Source organism: Physeter macrocephalus, chromosome 9, assembly GCF_002837175.3.
Source record: "Physeter macrocephalus isolate SW-GA chromosome 9, ASM283717v5, whole genome shotgun sequence".
Classification (NCBI taxonomy): Eukaryota; Metazoa; Chordata; class Mammalia; order Artiodactyla; family Physeteridae; genus Physeter; species Physeter macrocephalus.
Window position 1 is genome coordinate 57,867,788 of NC_041222.1, and position 21,007 is coordinate 57,888,794.

At 35.7% G+C, this 21,007-nt stretch overlaps 1 protein-coding gene across 1 annotated transcript in view; it reads left to right on the top strand.

Annotated features, from left to right (window-relative positions):
- CCDC171 (coiled-coil domain containing 171) overlaps nt 1-21,007 on the top strand; it is a 341,681-nt gene that overhangs the window by 33,888 nt on the left and 286,786 nt on the right. Inside the window, exons 6-7 of the mRNA XM_028494006.2 lie at nt 3,786-3,976; nt 6,388-6,519. Of these exons, the coding sequence (XP_028349807.1) occupies nt 3,786-3,976; nt 6,388-6,519 (323 nt within the window). The remainder of the gene's footprint in view (nt 1-3,785; nt 3,977-6,387; nt 6,520-21,007) is intronic.

Below are 21,007 nucleotides of genomic sequence, written 5' to 3' on the forward strand. Positions count from 1 at the left end.
GAACCCGTGTCCCCTGCATCGGCAGGCGGACTCTCAACCACTGCGCCACCAGGGAAACCCTACTCAGCAGGTTTTAATGAAGAGAACACTGAACGTGAATTCTGAAGATTTAGATTTAGGTCCTGATTCTGCCACTTACTGATACTTGAACCTAGGTTGTTTTAAGGATGAAATTAGAAAATAAAAGTGCTTTGTTAACTGCATAGGGCCAAGCAAATGTCAAGTTATAATATTATAAATGTTACGATCCCTAGTCTTGGCCTGGCCATTGGTCAAAAATACTTTTGATTACCTTTGGCATTTAATTACTAAAGTACTATCTGGAACTTAGGATTATAAGACTTGAAAGGCACTAGATATACAAGTTAATGACTTTTATTTAATTATGAGGAAGTTGAAGTCCAGGGAAGATGGGAAGTTACTTGCCCAAAGTCAAATGATTTCAAGACACTTTACAGAGGAAGATAGAAGAATGGCCATTAATCACATGAAAAATGCTTACCCTCATTTGTCATCAGAGAAATGCAAACTAAAACCACAGTGACTGTCACTGCATACCCATCCGATGGCTCTCATTGAAACGACTGTCAATACCAAATGTTAGTTAGGATGTAGAGGAACTGGAACTCTTATACTTCGTTAGTGAGAAAGTGAAATGGTATAACTACTTTGGAAAAAAACTTGGCAATTTCTTTTAAAATAAACATATATTTATCCAGTGACCCAGAAGTTTCACTCCTTGGTAGTTTCTCTGAGAGGCATTTGTCCACAAAAGACTTGTATAAGAATTTCATAGCAGCTCTATTCATTACAGCTCCAAATTGGAGAAAAACCCCAAATGTCCATTGACAGAAGAATGAAGGAACAATTTTTGTATATTCATTCAATGAAATATTACTAAGCAATAAAAATGAACCAACTACTGATACATTCAATAACATGAGGGAATCTCAAAAACATTATGCAGAGTGAAACTTTACACAGAAGAGGACTTCCTGTATGATTCCATTATACGAAATTCTAGGACAGAAAAAACTAGTCGTTGGTGAAAAAAAAATCAGAACAGCGGTTACTTCTAGGATGGGTTGGCATTGAGGACTAACTAGGAAAAGTAGGGGGAAGCTTTTCAGATTGAAGGACATTTTCTGTATCTTGATAGGGGTTTTGGTTACAAGAGTGTATGCATTTGTCAAGTCTCTTTGAATGGAGCACTTAAGATTTGTCCATTTCACTATATGTAAATTTTACCTGCAAAAAAAATTGAATTCTATATTATTGATATGAATGCTTAATTATTCAGCAGTGAAATGTACTTTTATTTGCAACTTGTTTTGAAATGCATAAAAAAGTATGATGGATTAAAAAAATGAGTGGATGCATGGATAGATGTATGAATGTGTGGTAAAGAAAATACGTATGGCAAAATGTTGACAATCATAGAGTCTAGTCTGGGGTTTACAGGTGTTCATTTTACAATACTTTAAACTTTATATATATGATAAAATATTGAGGCTAGAATAAAAACAACATGATGGAGTTATGGGATATTAAAAGAGATAATCTCATAATGATTGAGAGAGGAGACAAGATAAGAGAGAAAATTTTGGAAGCTGGAAAATGAATGGATGAGGGATAACTGACTTAGCAGACCTGAGACGTCAGAATCCTAAGCCAGGGGTTGGGAAAGCTGGCATACAAGTTGTTAGATAATCAAAGGCTTATGAACTGGAAGCACCAGCTACCTTTGGAATTAGGAATTGGAATAGCAGAAGTCAAATAAAGAGGGTTAGATGAAATCTGTTTGCTCTAGAGGCACTTAGGTTCTTAGATCCCCTTTCCAAGAGTATGATATTCTGGGATTGCGACCACTTCCTAGTGTAATTCGGGGGGCTTAATATCTGGAGATGATAAAATACAGGGTCTCCAGACTGGCAAAAACAGGAAGATAACATACTCAATGTTAAATATTGAGGAATTATTCCTTCCAGCTTCCTTTTTTCTATTGACTTTCCCAAAAGCTAGCACTGAGATTTCTACACTTCATGTGGGAGCTTGGAAAACTCTTCCATGGGTCATCTGACCAAGCCAAGAGGAAAAACCTAATGATACTGATGTTGGGGATTTCCTAATAAATGGCCTGCTTTTATCAGACCACAGTTATCAAGTTTCATCCTGAAGCTCAGAATCTAGATAGTGGTTATGTGGATGTATAAAAGGTACGTCACCCTTATAGTTACACTTACTTGGGAGCAGGCAGCCAAGAATTAGCAGATACTTGTGGAAAGCCTCTAAAAGGGAGAGAAAAAAATAATTTGGAAGAATCAGAAACTCTGCAAGGAGAAGATTTAACAAATAAGCATTATTAATATCCTCAGAGCTGAAAAAGAATATATTCCATCCATGATGCACGAACCAGGTGGTATAAAAAAAAGAAAGCTCTTAGAAATTAAAAATGTGAAATCAGAAATGAAAAATATCAGTAAAGCATTGGAAGATGAAGATGGAAGAAATATCCCAAAATTAGAGTAAAAAAGACAAAGGTGGAAAAATAGGAGAGAAAAGGCAAGAAACTTTGAGGGCCAATCTGAATAATAGGTAATATTGAAAGAAAGAGATAAGAGAGAAAACAGAGAGGGATAAATGATCAATGAAATTACTTAAAAAAAATCTCAGAGCTGAAGGATATGAGTTACCAGATTGAAAGGGTCCACAGAATATTCACCGTAGTGGAAAAAAATAGACCCATGTGAAGGCATAGCATTATGAAATTCCAGAAAAATAGAGACCAAAAAAAGATTCTAAAGCTTTCAAAGAGAAAAGAAAAGGAAAGGAAAGAAAAATAAGCCAGATGCAAAGGAACAGGGATCAAAATGGCCTCAAACTTTTTACCTGCAATACAGGATACTAAACCATACAATAATGTCTTGTAGAGAGAGTAACTGGATGGGAGGGAGACTTTTTGTACCTTTGATAATAACTTTTGTATTTTGAACATACGATCCATTCAAAACACAAATATAATTTAAAAATAATACTACTGAATAGCTTTTTTTTTTGGTTTGTTTAACAAGTACGTTTGTACATATTTCCTCATTTTTATCTTTACAACAACTTTATTCCCACTGAGGGTTAGAGAGTCAGGGAGGTTTAATCAGGTGGTAGGTGATGGAGCCAGACCTGGCAGCCTTTCATCACTTCTTTCTAGGTGCTGAGACAGAACAGCAGCCATAGTGAGTTGGGAAGTGACAGTTATTATTGAGGTAATACTAGGATGAGAGGTGAATCGAGCCTAACTTTGGGGGAGTAAAGAGCTATAGTTCTAGGGTTCCCAACCTCAATTTTGTGACAGTATCAAGTGTAAGATATGCCACAACTAACTTGTTGCCAAGTCAAAAATCAAAATTTCTAATCTATCAAGTCTTTTTAAAAAGTAGCCCTATTATATGTCACAGTTAAAAAAAATTTGATTTATTTTCTTGAATAGGAGAAAAAGCATTTGAGTTGCAGCTGGTGCATCTAAACTTGGGCATACCTCTAGGAATATGTCATAACCATTTCACAGCAAAATCACCTCTGTCTGGAGGGGAAGAAGAGATTGAGAAATTGTAGAATAGATTGGTTTTGGGACAGGAGCTTTTCAAGAGTTCACTGGTATGAAGTGGTTAAATGTTTTGTCTTAATATCATGCTGTAAATGAAATCAGCTCCAATGCCTACGTTTCTGAACTCCTACGGTTTAAATTTATGGTTGTAAATATACCTATTATTCTTTTATATTTTTAATAGCTCAGAATGCAGAACTTCAGGGAAAGGCAAGTGAGATGGAGAAAGCATTCCAGACTTCCCGGCAGAAATGGAAAGAAGAATGCAGAAGATTTGAATGTGATTTGGAGGAAAGAGACAATATAATTCAAAACTGTGATCAAAAATATGATTTACTTATGAAAGAAAAAAGCAGACTAGAGAAAACTATACAGGTAAAATATTTTATGAAGGAATTTTTCTATATTTAATACTCATTGATATGTATTATACATTATTTGAAGTTATTTTTGGAAAGGAAAATACCAGAAAGCAAGAAAATCTAATTTCTTCCCCACCCCCCCAACTCCCTTCCTTTCTCCCTCTCTTCTTTCCTTTTTAGAGGCATTTTTGCAGGTCTGTTTTTTATATGCTTTAGCAATATATTAATATATATACTGTTTCTTTTGTGAAAAACAGTTTGAGACCTCTGATCAAAAAAAACCCAACTCACTTATATGGGCATACTGTAAGAAGATAAGAATCCATAACCTCTTTGGTCCAGCAACATGAAAATTTGTAATTTTAGAAATTTGGGCCCCAGATTTTGACCTGAATATGCAATAAATATAGAAAAATTTTTATGTATCTGATGTAAACTTCATTATCTGTGTAGGGTACATTCTATATAGGCATATATATAAATATTTGATGACCTTTTATTGAAATTATTGTGAGCTATTTATTCTCCCATTTTTTGTTCCTTTTTAGTCTCTAAAGTAAAAGTATGGTTTAATGTTGAAGTTGCCACCCACTTAAAAGATAGATTTTGTATTGTCTGTATTTGCCACTTTTTGGAAATACCAATTTAAATTTAAAAATACATGATTGGGCTTCCCTGGTGGCGCAGTGGTCAAGAATCTGCCTGCCAATGCAGGGGACACAGGTTCGAGCCCTGGTCCTGGAAGATTCCACATGCTGCGGAGCAACTAAGCCCGTGTGCCACAACTACTGAGACTGTGCGCCACAACTACTGAAGCCCATGCTCCTAGAGCCCGTGCTCCGCAGTAAGAGACGCCACCGCAGTGAGAAGCCCGCGCACCACAACGAAGAGTAGCCCCCGCTCGCTGCAACTAGAGAGAGTCCGTGTGCAGCAACAAAGACCCAACTCAGCCAAAAATAAATAAATAAATAAATTTATTTTAAAAATTACATGATAAAAATGCTCTACATTTACCACGGGTGTAAATGGCTTTTCAGAATATTGGAAATAAATCTTCACTAAAAATAATTTTACAAAAACATTTGTTAAATGTAAAAGTTTCAGCACAAAGGTTCCCTGACATTGTCAGCATATCTTCTTTTGATTTCCTGCATGTCAGCAGTCACAGTTTTCTCTTCTCTTTATTGTAATATTCCTAGACCCTGGAACAGTGCCTGGCATATACAAGGGCTCCATTAGTATTTGAATGGGGGGAGTTTAGGTGGCACCTGGAACTACAAGTCCCTGAACTGCTTGGTATAAACTTCTCCACATGAAATGTCTAGAGCTATGGGGAAAGAGGGTAATGGTGGCAGCATTCCTTATAGTCAATCAGCCTGCATCTCAAGATCTCTTATAGATCTTGATGTGATCTTGATCACCTATTTGGTAGGAGAACTTTGCTTTGATTTTATACAATTGGCTTTGAACTAATCTGCACAGAGACCTTTGGGGGTGAAGAGGAGTCACTGTTTTGCCCTAAGGGGAAAAAGCCTCAAGGCTCCTCCCATTGCCTCTCCATTAGTGAAAGTTGGGAGGGCAGTCTTTATTATGCAGAACCACGCTATAGTTTATAAGGACACAGGAGGCTTTCCCTCTCTCTCATATAAACCACAGAATCTTTCTCCTTGTGTTAATGCAGACTTAGTTTAAAACCCTATAGTTTAGAAAATTGGGCTTCTTGGGAAACCTGCATTTTATACTTCTAAGATTTTGAACCAGATTAGATCTTGTAAATGTAGTACAACTGAGAAAACCCCAGAAGAAAAACCTCTTGCAAATATTGTTTATCTGTAGAACTAGAAATTAGTTAATAGTCTAAACCTAAAAACAATTTTTTTGACTTTTCAAATTTTTAACATTCTAGAGTTTCCTTATACTGATTTGTTGCACAAAACTCCTCCTTCTCCCCTTTTGTAAATAGTGTTCTTTGTCAGATTTATATATAAATTATCAGGGATAATCCAAATAGTCTTTCTATAGCCTAATTAGAGCTTTCCATATTATCTCCTTTACATATAGATTACATATTTGCCAAACAATCTACTTTGTTTTGTCTCTATCATATGATGCATTTTGTTCAATCCCCTGCAGTTAAATTTTTTGGAAAAACTGGGTTAAATATCTATATCTATTTATATCTATCGATATATATATATGAAATGTTGCTTAAATTAAATAGGTAACCATAGCTTCTCATTCACATATACATTCTGATGATCAAAATATAATTATTCTATTAATTAATGATTTTAACATAAATTATAATGAGTTTTAACAGTCTGTATAGGTAAGGAGAGCCCTTTGTATATTTAAATTGTGGATGAAGGAAGAAAGATAACTTTTATTGATCTAATACTAAAACAAGATTTTATTCATGTAAAGGAAGCGTTGGAAAAACATCAGCAGGAGAAGAATGAGATGGAGTCTCATATCAGGGAGACAGCATTGGAGGAGTTTAGATTACAAGCAGAACAATGGGAAGCAGAAAGAAGAGAGTTACAATTTATAGTACAGGTATTTTAAAAATAATAATAAATATGTCTTTTTAATGCTTATGAAATTAAAAATTACATTAGTGTGATAATTGACCCGCTTACTCAAGGAAAAAATAATTCCTAGTCTTTGCTCTCTGGAAGGCCGTGTTTCATTTGTAGTTACATGACAATATGGGCAACTGTTTCCAAAAGATACTATTAGAATTAGAGTTGGGTGACTTCTACTGCATAAATTATTTGATTTTTAAAGGACACATATACATTTGGCATTTAGTTTTCCAATTTAAAATATGAGACTGTTAGCAGTCTTTAACAACATAAAGAAATAGAATAATCAAATTTTGGATATTAGAGGATGCTTATAAATCATATAATATAGGGATTTTTTTTTGAACTCTTTTTAAGAAGTGCAAATTCTTAATCATGTTCTTTTAACCTCTTCCCCACAAAATCACAGAATCCCCCAGGCTTCGAGTAGTCCAATTTGAAAATCACTGATTACATCTAATCCCCATTATAGATGAGCAGATGGCAATTTGTGATTTACTCAGATCATAGACTGAGTGATAAGTGTGGGAAAAGACTACAAGTCTCCAGATTTTTACTCCTGTTCACTTTGCATTCTTTCAGGAGATTATATGTAAATTATTTTGAAGGAGAGGTAGGAGAAATTAAAACTGTTCATTCACTAACCAACTAATTTAAAATTTCAAATAAATTTCCATCATTTCTTCTCTTACTTATTCTGTGGTAAGACAAACATTTTTTCTACACAAAATGACAAATTGAAATATAGTCTTTATATAGATGTCAAAGATGTGCATTCTTTACAGAATGAAAAATATCCTTCTAAAATAAATTTGAGTTGCTTTGTGTTAGGAACAATTTTGTGAGATGAAGGTGGCCCAAAACCTGCAAAGAATAGAAAGCACCTTATTTCTTTAAGAGTGAAAGCTGGCAGTAAACAGTGGAAATACTGAATTTGTTGTATATGTAAGTGTTCAGAATACCAACAAAATCATATCTTTCCCAAACCTTTGGTCCTTGGGCAATGCTTTTCTTCCCAGTCTCTCCCTCTGTGGAATTTGGAAAGACAGTCACTCTTTAGACCTCTTAGTATTTTTATTTTTTTATTTTATGTTATTTTATTTGTTTTTGAGGTTTTATAAAGGCTTTATTTGTCATACATGTACCAACCACTGGAAATAAATTAAGCAGAGGTAATGGTAAATATATTTTCAGATTTTCTTATGATATAAAGCTAATTATACTCTTTATTAGTAGACTTGAACTCTCTAAGGCCATGACTTCAAATTTGTCTAACATGAATAACTTATGCTTTATTAGTAACCCCATTTATTTATTTATTTGCTTCTTTAACTTTTTATTTTATATTGGAGTATAGTTGATTAACAATGTTGTGTTAGTTTCAGGTATATAACAAAGTCTGTGAGTCTGTCTCCCGTAAATAAGTTCATTTGTATCTTTTTTAAAAAAAATGCCACACATAAGCGATATCACACATGATATTTCTCTTTCTCTGTCTGACTTACTTCACTTACAGTCTCTAGGTCCATCCATGTTGCTGCAAATGGCATTATTTCATTCTTTTTAATGGCTGAGTAATATTCCATTATATATATGTACCACATCTTCTTTATCCATTCTTTTGTTGATGGACATTTATTTAGGTTGCTTCCGTGTCTTGGCTATTGTAAACAGCACTGCAATGAACACTGGGGTGCATGAATCCTTTTGGACCATGTTTTTCTCCTGGTATATGCCCAGGAGTGGGATTGCAGGATCATATGATAGCTCTATTTTTAGCTCCTGTTATTTTTAGAGTCGGCTTGTAATTTGTATAGTTAGTTCTCTCATTCATTCAGTCACTCATTCATTTATTCATTTCCTAAGTACTTTCTGAGTTCCTACTGTGGGTCCTGAAGATATAAAATTGATTAAGATATGATTTCTGTCCTAAAAGATATCTCAACATGGAGAGACATGTAAAGAGAGAAAATATATTGTAATATAATAACATTTTGAACAAAATGCTATGGGATCATAAAAGAGAAATGAATTAATTGCCTGGGAGATTGGGGAGATCACCACAGAGCAGAGGACATTTGAGCTGTTGTTGATAATTGTCTTCAGGGTTACCTAGAACAAACAAGTACACGTAAGTAAATGAAAATAACCCTTTTATTATTTATTTATTTATTATTTTTTGGCTGTGTTGGGTCTTCATTACTGTGCGCAGGCTTTCTCTAGTTGCGGCTAGTGGGGGCTACTCTTTGTTCTGGCGTGCAGGTGTCTCATTGTGGCTTCTCTTGTTGTGGAGCACGGGCTCTAGGCATGTGGGCTTCAATAGTTGCAGCACGTGGGCTCAGTAGTTGCGGCATGTGGGCCCTAGAGCGCAGGCTCAGTAGTTGTGGCACGCAGGCTTAGTTGCTCCATGGCATGTGGGATCTTTCTGGACCAGGGATCGAACCCGTGTCCCCTCTATTGGCAGGTGGATTCTTAACCACTGCACCACCAGGGAAGTCCCAACCCCGCCCTTTTTAAAAAATACTCAGAAATTTCCAGTGCTACCAGTCAGAAGCCCGAAACTTATAAAATATGATGCAGAGACCTGTATTTAAATGTGTGCATGATGTGATTTTGATAACAGTTACCTGGTCAATCCTGTAAATCTCACATGAAATGTATGTGGTTACATCAGACTTTCTATTATGAAGTATTAAGAGAATTTGAAATTCTGTATGAATCTTTAATTATCATGTGTGGGAAGAATAGGGGAATATACTCCTTAGTTACTACCACCTTCTGTGAAACAGATTTTATTGTACTCTGTAACCAAAATGTTCAGAACACTGTCTCTCAATTTCTTGTCCTTTTTAACAAAAGAAAACTGCTTTTCCTTTTCTAAAGCAAGCTTAGAAACCTTTTATATTTTAAAAAAGTCTTTTTTTAAACAACTTGAGGGATAGATGGAAATTCTCTCCTCTCTCTATTGGCTGTTGATGGGTTCAGGTTTCCATCCTATAATTAGGTGTTAGTATCACATAGTGTTCTTTTGTGTAGCTCTCTAAGGGAATTCAGTTTTTAAAATAAGTTTTAAATAAACCTACATGAAACCACATCTTTAACAGACAAAGCTGGTATAATATTTCTCTCATCTGGGCTTTAGAATTCAGGCTTACTATAAAAAGCAAATCTTTATTTTATGCCATGTCTCCTTTCTTTCCCAGTAATTGAAGTGCTGAATAGAGGGGTACTTCTCTGGAATATTAATGGGGTTACCTCATTTTAAGAAAGTGTTTTTCATTTTTTAAATGCCTGTCCTCTTTTGATAAACATAAAAATTCCATGTCTTTAGCATTATTTGAAATTTCAAACCAAAGCAAAGCCATGGTAATTTTAGAATGATGTGTTTATATTGATCTTGGAAAAAATATGTTATTTTTTATCTCTATTTATTTAAAATTTTTATTTAAAATGAACATTTGTTTTGTTTTTATTTATTTCTTTGTTTTCTGCAATAGCAATGTGAACTTTGAGGATGCTTATTAGCCATGAGCTTTTCTATTGTAGGCAGTGTGGGACATGCAGTGGTAAACCATCATGCTCTTTCCTTTGTCATTTTTATAGTTCATTTCAATGTATAACTCATCAGTAGGATTGAAAGTATTTAGAAGATGAATGTATGTTTTTCATATTTAATTTATTTCCAAAATTCTGTAACTAAGCCAGGGAACAAAGTGACCCTTTCCTCATTCAGTGACGAAATTTGGTTTATATATCTAGTGATCAAGTGGTGGGAGAGTTTGTGATGGCAAAAGAGCGTGGGAAATGTAGACTGAAAATAATACCGCAGACTGAAGAAGGAGGAGGAAGAGTGCGGGGGCGAGGGGGTAAAGGAAGGTATCAGACTAGGTGTGGGCATCAATCATCTGCTGTATGATAAGACAGCAGTTAGGGATTGGGGTACAACATGTCAGAGATTGACCTGGTAAGCACAGTTGTGATCTAGGGACAGCTTGGAGTAAGTTGCATGAAAAGGAAGTATATCAGAGTTTTGCCTTAAATGATCTAGGGTAACAAGGAGCTTTTCTTGGTAGCTTCCTGGGAAACTGTCTGCTGGTGCCCTTTGTAAGCAAATGGCATAGAAAGTGAGTCTGGCACTGGTACTGCCTGTTGTTTCCAAACAGGAAATATCTTAATATTCAGTTTATAAAATTACATAATATTCTTATTGTAAAAATGCCCTGAATTTAGGGAAATTTAAAAGCACAAAGTGAAGGAATCCCCCCTCCCCCGCAAGCCTGCCCGCTCCAGTCCTACTCCTCATCTAAGGGTGTATAAACATATATTATTATATTTACATAAATACGCCTCAGTAATATTTGGCGTCCATCTTTTGATATTCTTACTATTCTTGTAGTGTTTGAGAGCTTTTCTGTCATGTGGAATTTCCTAATACATTTAACAAATCCCTTATTGATAGACATGTTTCCTTCAAAAGTTTTTGCTTTAATTTAAAATGATTCACTAACATCCTCGTCCATATCTTTGTGCTGTTGTACATGTGATTTAGCTGTGTAAATGCCTAGAAGTATAATTGCTTGGTCTTCAAGTTTATGGATTTATAATTTGTGATAGGTATTACATAAAGTTAGTACTAGTTTATACTCTACAGTAGTAAACACTAATTTTGATTGTAGAACTATGCTGGCTTTGGGGATTTAGAGAGATAACCATGTACTAGACTAAGGTTGTAACTATCTATATTGATATATTTCATAAGTTAGGAAGGGGAGTACTTTAGCTCTGATATGTTTCTAACTACTTTAATCCTTCAGACTTGAAACCATATTTTGGAGTTCAAGAAATAGTGTTTATATGAGTAAGTATAAAGAATTATACTTTTAGGGCTATGTTTCTGGAAGGTGTGGAAAGAAAGCAAGTTTATTTTCTAAGAGCACAGTGTGGTTTACTTTGATGTTAAATGTCAGTTCAAAAACAAGCTCCATTTTAAAATATTGTAAGTTCAACACCTCCCTCTAGTGGAGAAAGGAAAAACTCACTCAATTTCCTCTATCCTTAATGTGATTTTATTTGTTTTACACACACACACACACACACACACACACACACACACACACACTTCACTGTAAGGATCCAGGTAGCTTTGGTTTGATGAGAAAATAAATTCTGTGACAAAAATTAAAAAAATTTATTTTGGAGCAGGCAAGTTAATCTTGATGTATAAGATTAACCTGCATGAGGTATTTTATAGTTCTTTTGGAATTTTCTTTTATGTTATAATGTACTCCAGACATGGATTGCATTGATTAAACCATACACCTATTATAAATATTTGAACATACAAAAAATAATAGGGATTAATATATAATATATAATTAATACTCAATATAACCAACCAATACCATTAATATAGCCAACACTTACCATCTAGATCATGTGTTTGTCATATTTGCTTAAGAATTCATAATGAATTTCATATCACTGAAGACTGAATCACTTCACCATCCCACCACCACCTCACCGCCAAAAGATAACCATCATTCTGAAATTGGTGTTTAATTTTCTGTCTGTAAGCATTGACGATATATCATTTTTTTAGTATTTTGTGTATTTTTAAAATATACATACAGTATCACACAGTATGAGTCTTTGTGCAACTTGTCTTTCTCACTTGTGTTTTAGAGACTTAGCCAAGTTAATAAACTATCTCTGGTTCATTCAGTTTAACTGATCTATAGTATTTTATCCTATGCATATGTCATAATTAGTTTATCCATTACTGGATTGATTGAGATTTAAGTTCTTTCCAAGTTTCAATTATTTCAGACAATGCTTCCATGAACATCAAATATTTTTGTTTATGTGGGATGTATTTAGTGTGTATGCAATTATTAAGAGGTAAAATATATGCTAAATTATTCTCCCAAGGGGTTGTATCAATTTGAGAGAAGAGTTTCTCTTCCCTTGCAGTCTCTTGAACACTTGGTATTTTTTAGATTTAATTTCTATTTAAATTTATTTTTGTCTGCATCTGGTCTTAGTTGCGGCATGCGGGATCTTTCGTTGGAGCATGCGGGCTTCTCTCTAGTTGTGGCATGCGGGTTTTTTCCTCTCTCTAGTTGCGTGCAGGCTCCAGAGCGCGTGGGCTCTGTAGTTTGCCGCACATGGGCTCTCTAGTTGAGGAGCGCGGGCTCAGTAGTGGCGCTCGGGCTTAGTTGCCCCGCGGCATAGATGGGATCTTAGTTTCCCAACCAGGGATCGAACCTGGATCCCCTGCACTGGAAGGCAGACTCTTTACCACTGGACCACCGGGGAAGTCCCCAGATTTAATTTCTTTTGCAATAGGATGCGTGTGAAATTGTCTCTCGCTCTTGCTTAAATTTCTATTTCCCTGACGTGGAGCATGTTATGTTTATTGGCCATTCATGTTTCTTCTTTTGTGAACTGCAATTTTATATTTTTTCCCCTTTTCCTTTTGGATTGTTTGTATATTCTTACTGATTTATAAGAGTTTTTAATATATTTGGTTGCTTGGTTACTTAAATCTCCATGGCAAACATCTTTTTCCTCTTTGTGGAGACATGGAGACAATCCACATTGTGTTTGATGTGCACTTTTAAATTTTAATGTAGTTGAATGTATCAGTTTTTTCCTTTATTGATAGTGCTTTTTATGTCTTGTATAATCTAAAGTCATAAAGAAAAATATATTTTTCTGTATAGAGCATTGAGGGAGGGTCTAATTTTATTTTTTCCAAATGGATAACCAAATGTCCCTGTACTAGTTATTCACTTGTCTATTCTGTTACCACTTATTGATTTAAAATGTCATCTGTGTCATATATCAAGTTCCTTTATATCTAAGGTTTGGTTTCTGGTGCTCTGTTCTGTTTTACTTACATGTTGGTCTATGTCTGAACCAATACTAAATTGTTTTATTTACCATGGCTTTAGAGTAAATCAGATAGGGCAAGTTCCCTTCTCCATATTCTTAATATTTTTTTGGGGGGGTGGGGAGGAGAGTTATTCTTAAACTTTTAATTTTCCATATGAGTTTGAGAATTGGCTTGTTACATTCCACCAAGAAACCTTGCTGTAATTTTGATTGGAATTGAATTGGATTTATAGGTCAGTTTGGCATAAATTGACATCCTTAATTTCTTCTGTTTTCCATCCTTTTATATTTTTGTTCTATTTTTGAGGAGATTTCTTCAATTTTTTTTGTTTTTTAATACTTTTTTTTTTTTTTTTTTTTGCGGTATGCGGACCTCTCACTGCTGTGGCCTCTCCCATTGCGGAGCACAGGCTCCGGACGCGCAGGCTCAGCGGCCATGGCTCGTGGGCCCAGCCGCTCCGCGGCATGTGGAATCCTCCCAGACCGGGGCACGAACCCGCGTCCCCTGCATCGGCAGGCGGACCCTCAACCACTGCGCCACCAGGGAAGCCCGATTTCTTCAATTTTATATAGCAACTTTTCTGTTGAGTTCTCATTTCTGCTTTTGGGTTTTTAATTTCCAAGAGATGTTTCTTGTTTTTTGGCTATACCTTTTTATAGTAGAGTCTTCTTATTTCATGTTTGTAATACCTTATTTTAGTTCTCTGAGGATGGAAGTCATACGTGTTTTGAAGGTGGTTCCCCTCATTCTTCCCCCCTAGATTGTCTTTGTTTTTTCTGAGTGTTTGACCCCATTTGTCTGAGTTTCACATGAGAAGCTTTCCTCAAATGTCTGCTGATCCTTGGCTGTATGCTCATGTTTAAGAATGAAGCACTAAAAAGCTGGGAGAAAGCTCTGTGTATGTGGAGCCCTTCCATTTAATTGGGGAACCTTAAAAATGCCAGGATCTGCAGCTCTCTTCCCTTGGACTGGTAGTTTCCCCACAAAGGAGTCTTCTCGTCTCCTCCTTGTGCTGATAGTACCTTAAGTGTGGGAGTCAAGGTTCTGGGAGCTGAAGAGAGAAAGGGAGCCGTGAAGTCTCACTGCCCACTATTTCCCAATCTCCTAATTTTTAATAAGGTGTCTTACCCTGACCTTCAGTTGTGTCTGGTTTTCATGACCTCAGAACCTTTCTGGGGCAACCTCTCTTGTTAGTAAATAAACTCTTTCTCTTTTTCCAGGATGGAGAGGGAACTTTGTCAGGGAGGGAGTTGGCAGAAGAGATCTGAGGATATAACTAACTGCTGCTTACAGAGGCTTCCAACAGTGTTCTGTATTCATTGCTACCCCATGGCTTGGCTTCAGGGATGATTGCTGCTTCCAATTTCTGATCTTTTATGGATATGAATTCAGCTTGCTATTAGGCTCTTCCCTTTTTGAGTATTTAACAAAGTTGAGAAAGCTGAAACCTGTCATTTATCACTTGTCCATTTACTTTCCATCTTGCAAATTTGCTTTTGACATCTCTTGTTGGCTGTCATCTTTTCTGCCACTCATTTTTATTCTGTTTTCATTTAAGTGGGATTTTAGGAGCAAGCAGAGATGATTGGATAGCTTTGATCCAATCTGTTTAACTGGTGGTGCCCTCTTTCTGCTCTTTCTACATATGACCTTCTGAGACCTTAGAGTCTCACTTTTCATCTCATATTTGAGCTCTGGTTTTACTGAATGTTTTTTAGTATTAAAAGCAGCTAGGGTTCTGGGTTTCATAGCTACAGTTCTTTTTTTTTCTTTCCAGTTTTATTGAGACATACCTGACATATATACTCTATAAGTTTAAGGTGTACAACATGAATGATTTTATATATATATATATATATATATATACTGCAAAATGATTACAAGTTTAGTTAACTTCCATTACCTCACACAGTTACAGATTTTTCTTTCTTGAGATGAGAACTTTTAAGATCTACTCTCTTAGCAACTTTCAAATATACAATATGATAATGTTAACTATAGCCATCATGCTATATATCATATCTTAATATTCAATTTATAAAATTTTTATAAAAAAATTTTTATGGCATACAGTATTACAGTCTTTACATAATACAGTATTGGAAACATTGTTAAATTAAAAAAACCACTTACCTGTGATCATGGACTAATACTTAGTTTCTCCAATTATTAGAGAGAGATGTACGATATGGCAATGTGAATCTTTGAAGGCAAAGTTATAAAACAGAAAACTAACACATTATTAATTTTCTATTAAATATCACTCACCTTATGCCTATGTCAGGATAGACTACTTCACTACAGATCTTGCACATGATGGTCAACATGATGAATACTTAGGTGATGATGCTGACAAAAGCATCTCATATAGTTCTTGCTGTACAGTTATTCAGTTTTCACACGAAAACACACACATACACAACAGATAAGTTTATTAACTGTATGGCATGATGATTATTTACTATTCATTAAGTGGAAGTGAGTCATATAAAGGTCTTCATCCTTGTCATCTTCATGTTGAGTAGGCTGAGGAGGAGCAGGAGGAGGGGTTGGTCTTGCTGTCTCAGGGGTGGCAGTGGTGGAAGAGATGGAGGAGATGGAAGGGGAGGCAGGAGAGGCAGGCACACTTGGTGTAACTTTATGGAAATACATTGTCATTTCTGTCTGCCGTTTTTGCTTTTTCATTTCTCTAAAAATGTTTCTATGTGATACCAATCCTTCTTTCATTGTTTGCTTTAGTTTCAGTGCCCATGTCATAGAAGGGTCCATGTTGTAAAAGAAGTCAAAAGCAGTCTTGAAATCAACACCCTTCTACCAGATTGTCTAATGTCAATTTGTTTTCTGGCACTGCTTCTTCTATGTCTTCTTCCTTATCATCTGACACTGGTTTACAAACACTCATCTCCATCAGGAAGTCTTCTGTTACTTCCTCTAGTGTGCTGTCTCAGCTCTTGAACTTCTCCAAGATTCATATCTTGAAAGCCTTCAGCCCCCACTTTTTTTTTTCCATATCTATGATCTCTTTCACAATATCCTTGATTGGCTCTGTCGTAAATTCTGTGAAGTCATGGACAACATCTGACCACAGTTTTCTCTTCCAGGGATTTATTGTTTCCGGATTGACGGCTTTCACAGCTTTTTCTATAACAACAATGGCCTTTTTTTCAATGCTGTAATCCTTCCAGACTTTTATGATGTTCTCTCAGTCAGGGTTCTCTTCCATAGCATTGACCATCCTTCCTATAGAGTACAGTGTATAATGAGTGTTAAAGGTTCTTATGACCCCCTGATCGAGAGGCTGAATTAGAGATGTTGTATTTGGGGCAAGTGGACCATCTTAGTGTCTTTGGTGTTAAACTTATGGGGTTCTGGGTGGCCAGGGGCATGTCCAATAACAAAAGAACTTTAAAAGGCAGTCCCTTACTGGCAAGGTATTTCCTGACTTCAGGGACAAAGCATCGATGGAACCAATGCAGAAAATGTATTCTTGTTGTTTAGGCCTTCTTGTTGTACAACCAAAGGACTGGCAGCTCAGGGGTTAGCAGCTTTGTAGATAAGGACTGTACTGATCATAAATCCAATTGCATTTGCACAAAACAATAGAGTTAGCCTATCCCTTCCTACCTTAAACCCTGGTGCTTGCTTCTCTTCCTTATGAATAAATGCCCTTTGGGCATTTTTTTCCAGAATAGGGCATTTTTGTCTGCATTAAAAACCTGTTCAGGCAGATATCATTTCTCCTCAATGATTTCCTTTTTTTAAATTGAATTATAATTGATTTACAATGTTGTGCTATTTTCTGCTGTACAGCAGTGACTCAATTATACACAATATACATTTAAAAAATATTCTTTTCCATTATGGTTTATCCCATGAGATTGGATATAGTTCCCTGTGCTATATCCTTGTTGGACCTTGTTGTTTATCCATTCTAAATGTAATAGTTTGCAGCTACTAACCCCAAACTCCAGTCCATTCCTCTCCCTCCCCCACTTCCCCTTGGTAACTACAAGTCTGTTCTCTATGTTGGTGAGTTTGTTTCTGTTTTGTAGATAGCTTCATTTGTGCCATATTTTAGCCCTCAGTGATTTTCTTAAAGGTATCTGGGAACTTGTCTGCTGCCTCTTGGTTTTCAGAAGTTGCCTCTTCTGTTATCTTGGCATTTTTAAAGCCAAACCTCTTTTTAAAATTATCAAACCATTCTTTGCTGGCATTAAATTCTCCAGCTTTAGATCCTTCACCATCCTTTTGCTTTAAGTTGTCATATAGTGACTTCGCTTTTTCTCGAATCATATTAGAGTCTATAGGTACACCTTTCTCAGAGCAATGCTGCACCCACATAAAAGCTTCCTTTTCAATGTAAGATAAAAAAGGTATATTGCAAAAAGTGCAAAGTTTTCTCACCTGCTGTTGTAGCTGCAGCCATGGCCTCACTAATTTCCTTTTCTTTTTTTTTATAATGGTCCTTAACACTGGATTCATTTATCTTGAAATGGCAGGCAGTCACAGCTGCAGACCTGAATCTATGGTGCCTATCAAGCAATTCAGCTTTTTCTTGTAATGTCATGATTTTTCTTCGCTTTTTGGGACCACTTCCAGCATCACTAGTGGTACTTCATAGGGGTCCCATGTTGTTATGCAAGGTTTACTAAACACAATGCACTAAACACAATGAAAAAGTGAGAACCGAGAGAGAGAGATTACTTTTTGCTGCGATATGAAGTTTACTGGAGAGATGAACTGCTCATGTGGAGATGAGTAGCATGTGCATTTTAAGCAGATACTTGCAACACTTGAGCAGTGCCATAGGAGGTGGCTACACAATTATTACAGTAGTACACTATGGACTACAGTTAATTTTATGCAGTTATGATTTAATACTGCATCTTTATGTTTGTTTACATTTCTTTCGGCTGTGAATGAGGTCATGTAGTCTGTGTTTGTGTGTATAAGTTTTGATAAATTTTAATGTTTTATAATAGATTTATATATTTTTATGGTAGTAAATGATAAAATAGATTAGAATCTACATATTTTATGCATTCTTGACATACCTAACTTTTTCTTATTTTTTTGATATTTCTAGGCTATACAGTTTGTCTGTGAGTTATAGTAATTATCACATAATATTAGTGACTACTTGACCTCTGCATTAAAACTGATTTTTAGGTCAGAATTTCATCTACATCTTGAAAGACTTTTATTTGAAAGCTGTTTGTTAAGTAATATTTAATATAAGTCAAGTATCATAAAGTAAAATCCCTAACTGATCGGCCATTCATTTTCCAGTTCTTTTTTATAGGATTAAATTCAAACTCACATGGAACGATGGGCATACATTAGTGTAGTATTTGGAATGATTGTTTTCTTTCTATACTATTTATCAATAGAATGGGAATCACAAGTCATCTTTTCTTATAAATAAATCTTGTGACTTCTTGAATACTTTAATTTCATAAATATTGTTTGAAATAATTACCGTCAACTAGGAGGTAAGTATTTTTGGTTATAGACTTTATTTTTATTTCAAATTATTTGTGTTACTTTGTGATTGGCCTTGTAAATTGCTATTTATTCATTTTAATGTGTACACAGTAGTCAAAGTGAATGGTTGAAAGTTGGAGATTATGTATTTGTAAATCAAGAAGGCATGTATTTTAACAGTGGATTTGAATTAATACTATTGACTGCTTGAAGGAGGAGGTCCTATCATATAGAATAATAGTGGTATCTTATACTTGTGTAGTGCTTAATGGTCTTAAACGTGCTTTCATATATGAAGGTACTCTTATGATGTAATCAGATTACATAAGGCTGTTCATCATACCATTTGCTTCTGAATCCAGAGTGTTATGATAAAAACGGTGAGTGCTGTCTGTTGGTTGTAGGCAATGTTGGCACACTCGTGCTATGCTACGTAGCTTTGTTCTTATCTATGATAGTTTAAAGATTGAAAACATGTAAGTTAATGAACTTCTATTAAGGATTTCCATTACCTGCAGAAAATAATTCTTAAGAGTTCATGTGGGGGGCTTCCCTGGTGATGCAGTGGTTAAGAGTCCGCCTGCCAATGCAGGGGACACGGGTTCGTGCCCCGGTCGGGGAGGATCCCACATGCCGCGGAGTGGCTGGGCCCGTGAGCCATGGCCGCTGAGCCTGGGCGTCCGGAGCCTGTGCTCCGTAACGGGAGAGGCCACACAGTGATAGGCCCGCGTACCACAAAAACAAAAACAAAAACAAAAAAACCAGAGTTCATGTGTACTTGGCTATAGAGTAGTAATTATAAATGAGGGGATGTGGAGAGAAGGAATTAAAGTAAATTTTGTTCTTCATCCTTTGACTGTGGACTATACTGCCGGTTACTTTCCAGACTAGAATCGTTTACAGAGAATTATATTTGATGCTTGCAACATTCTCACTCAGATTCTGATGACACCTTTTGAGTGGCTAGGAATACTTGGATGCGTGTATAAATATATGTTTGTATGTTCCTGAGTAAGATTATGCTGGTGAGGGGAAGGTGGGAAAAAGGGCTTTGTCAAAGACCTTAAGTAGGAAAGATGAATCTAGATTAGTTACTGTGGAAAATATCTTTGATATGTGTGTTAACTTTATATTTGAACTTCCATAAAATTCAACTCTGATTTCTGAGTTTAGTTGGAAAAGAAGATCGAGAGATTTAAGTAGAACTACCTGATGTTATTTTTCTTTCAGTAGAACAGCAAAGATTTAAAAACTTGAACACTGAAGAGAAAATGAAATACAGCCATCTAGTGGCTGCAACTTAAAAAGCTCTAAACATAGTGAAAGTACCCTGAGCTCACATAAAAATCTCTCAAGGGTCATTATTAGACATTCAAGCTAATCATTCCTTATCACACAAAGGAGCAATACACATTTGTATTACTAAACATTTTAATCAAATTTTAATGAGAAGGGAAAACTAATATATGTCAGTTGAACTATAACATTATGTAAATACCCTCAGAGGTCAATTGAACTAGAGTAAAATTATAGTAAGCTATCTACATTTTCAATTGTAATATGTATTAATCAGATTTTTTTAACATCTTTATTGGAGTATAATTGCTTTACAATGTTGTGTTATTTTCTGCTGTGTAACAAAGTGAATCAGTTATATGTACACATATATCCCCATATCCCCTCCCTCTAGCATCTCCCTCCCACCCTCCCTATCCCACCCTTCTAGGGGGTCACAAAGCACCTAGCTGATCTCCCTGTGCTATGCAGGTGCTTCCCACTAGCTATTTTACATTTGGTAGTGTATATATGTCCATGCCACTCTCTCACTTCGTCCCAACTTACCCATGCCCCTCCCCATGTCCTCAGGTCCATTCTGTACGTCTGCATCTTTATTTCTGTCCTGCCCCTAGGTTTATCAGAACCTTTCTTTTTTTTTTTATAGATTCCATATATATGTGTCAGCATACAGTATTTGTTTTTCTCTTTCTGACATACTTCACTCTGTTTGACGGACTCTAGGTCCATCCACCTCACTACAAATAACTCAATTTCATTTCTTTTTCTGTCTGAGTAATATTAC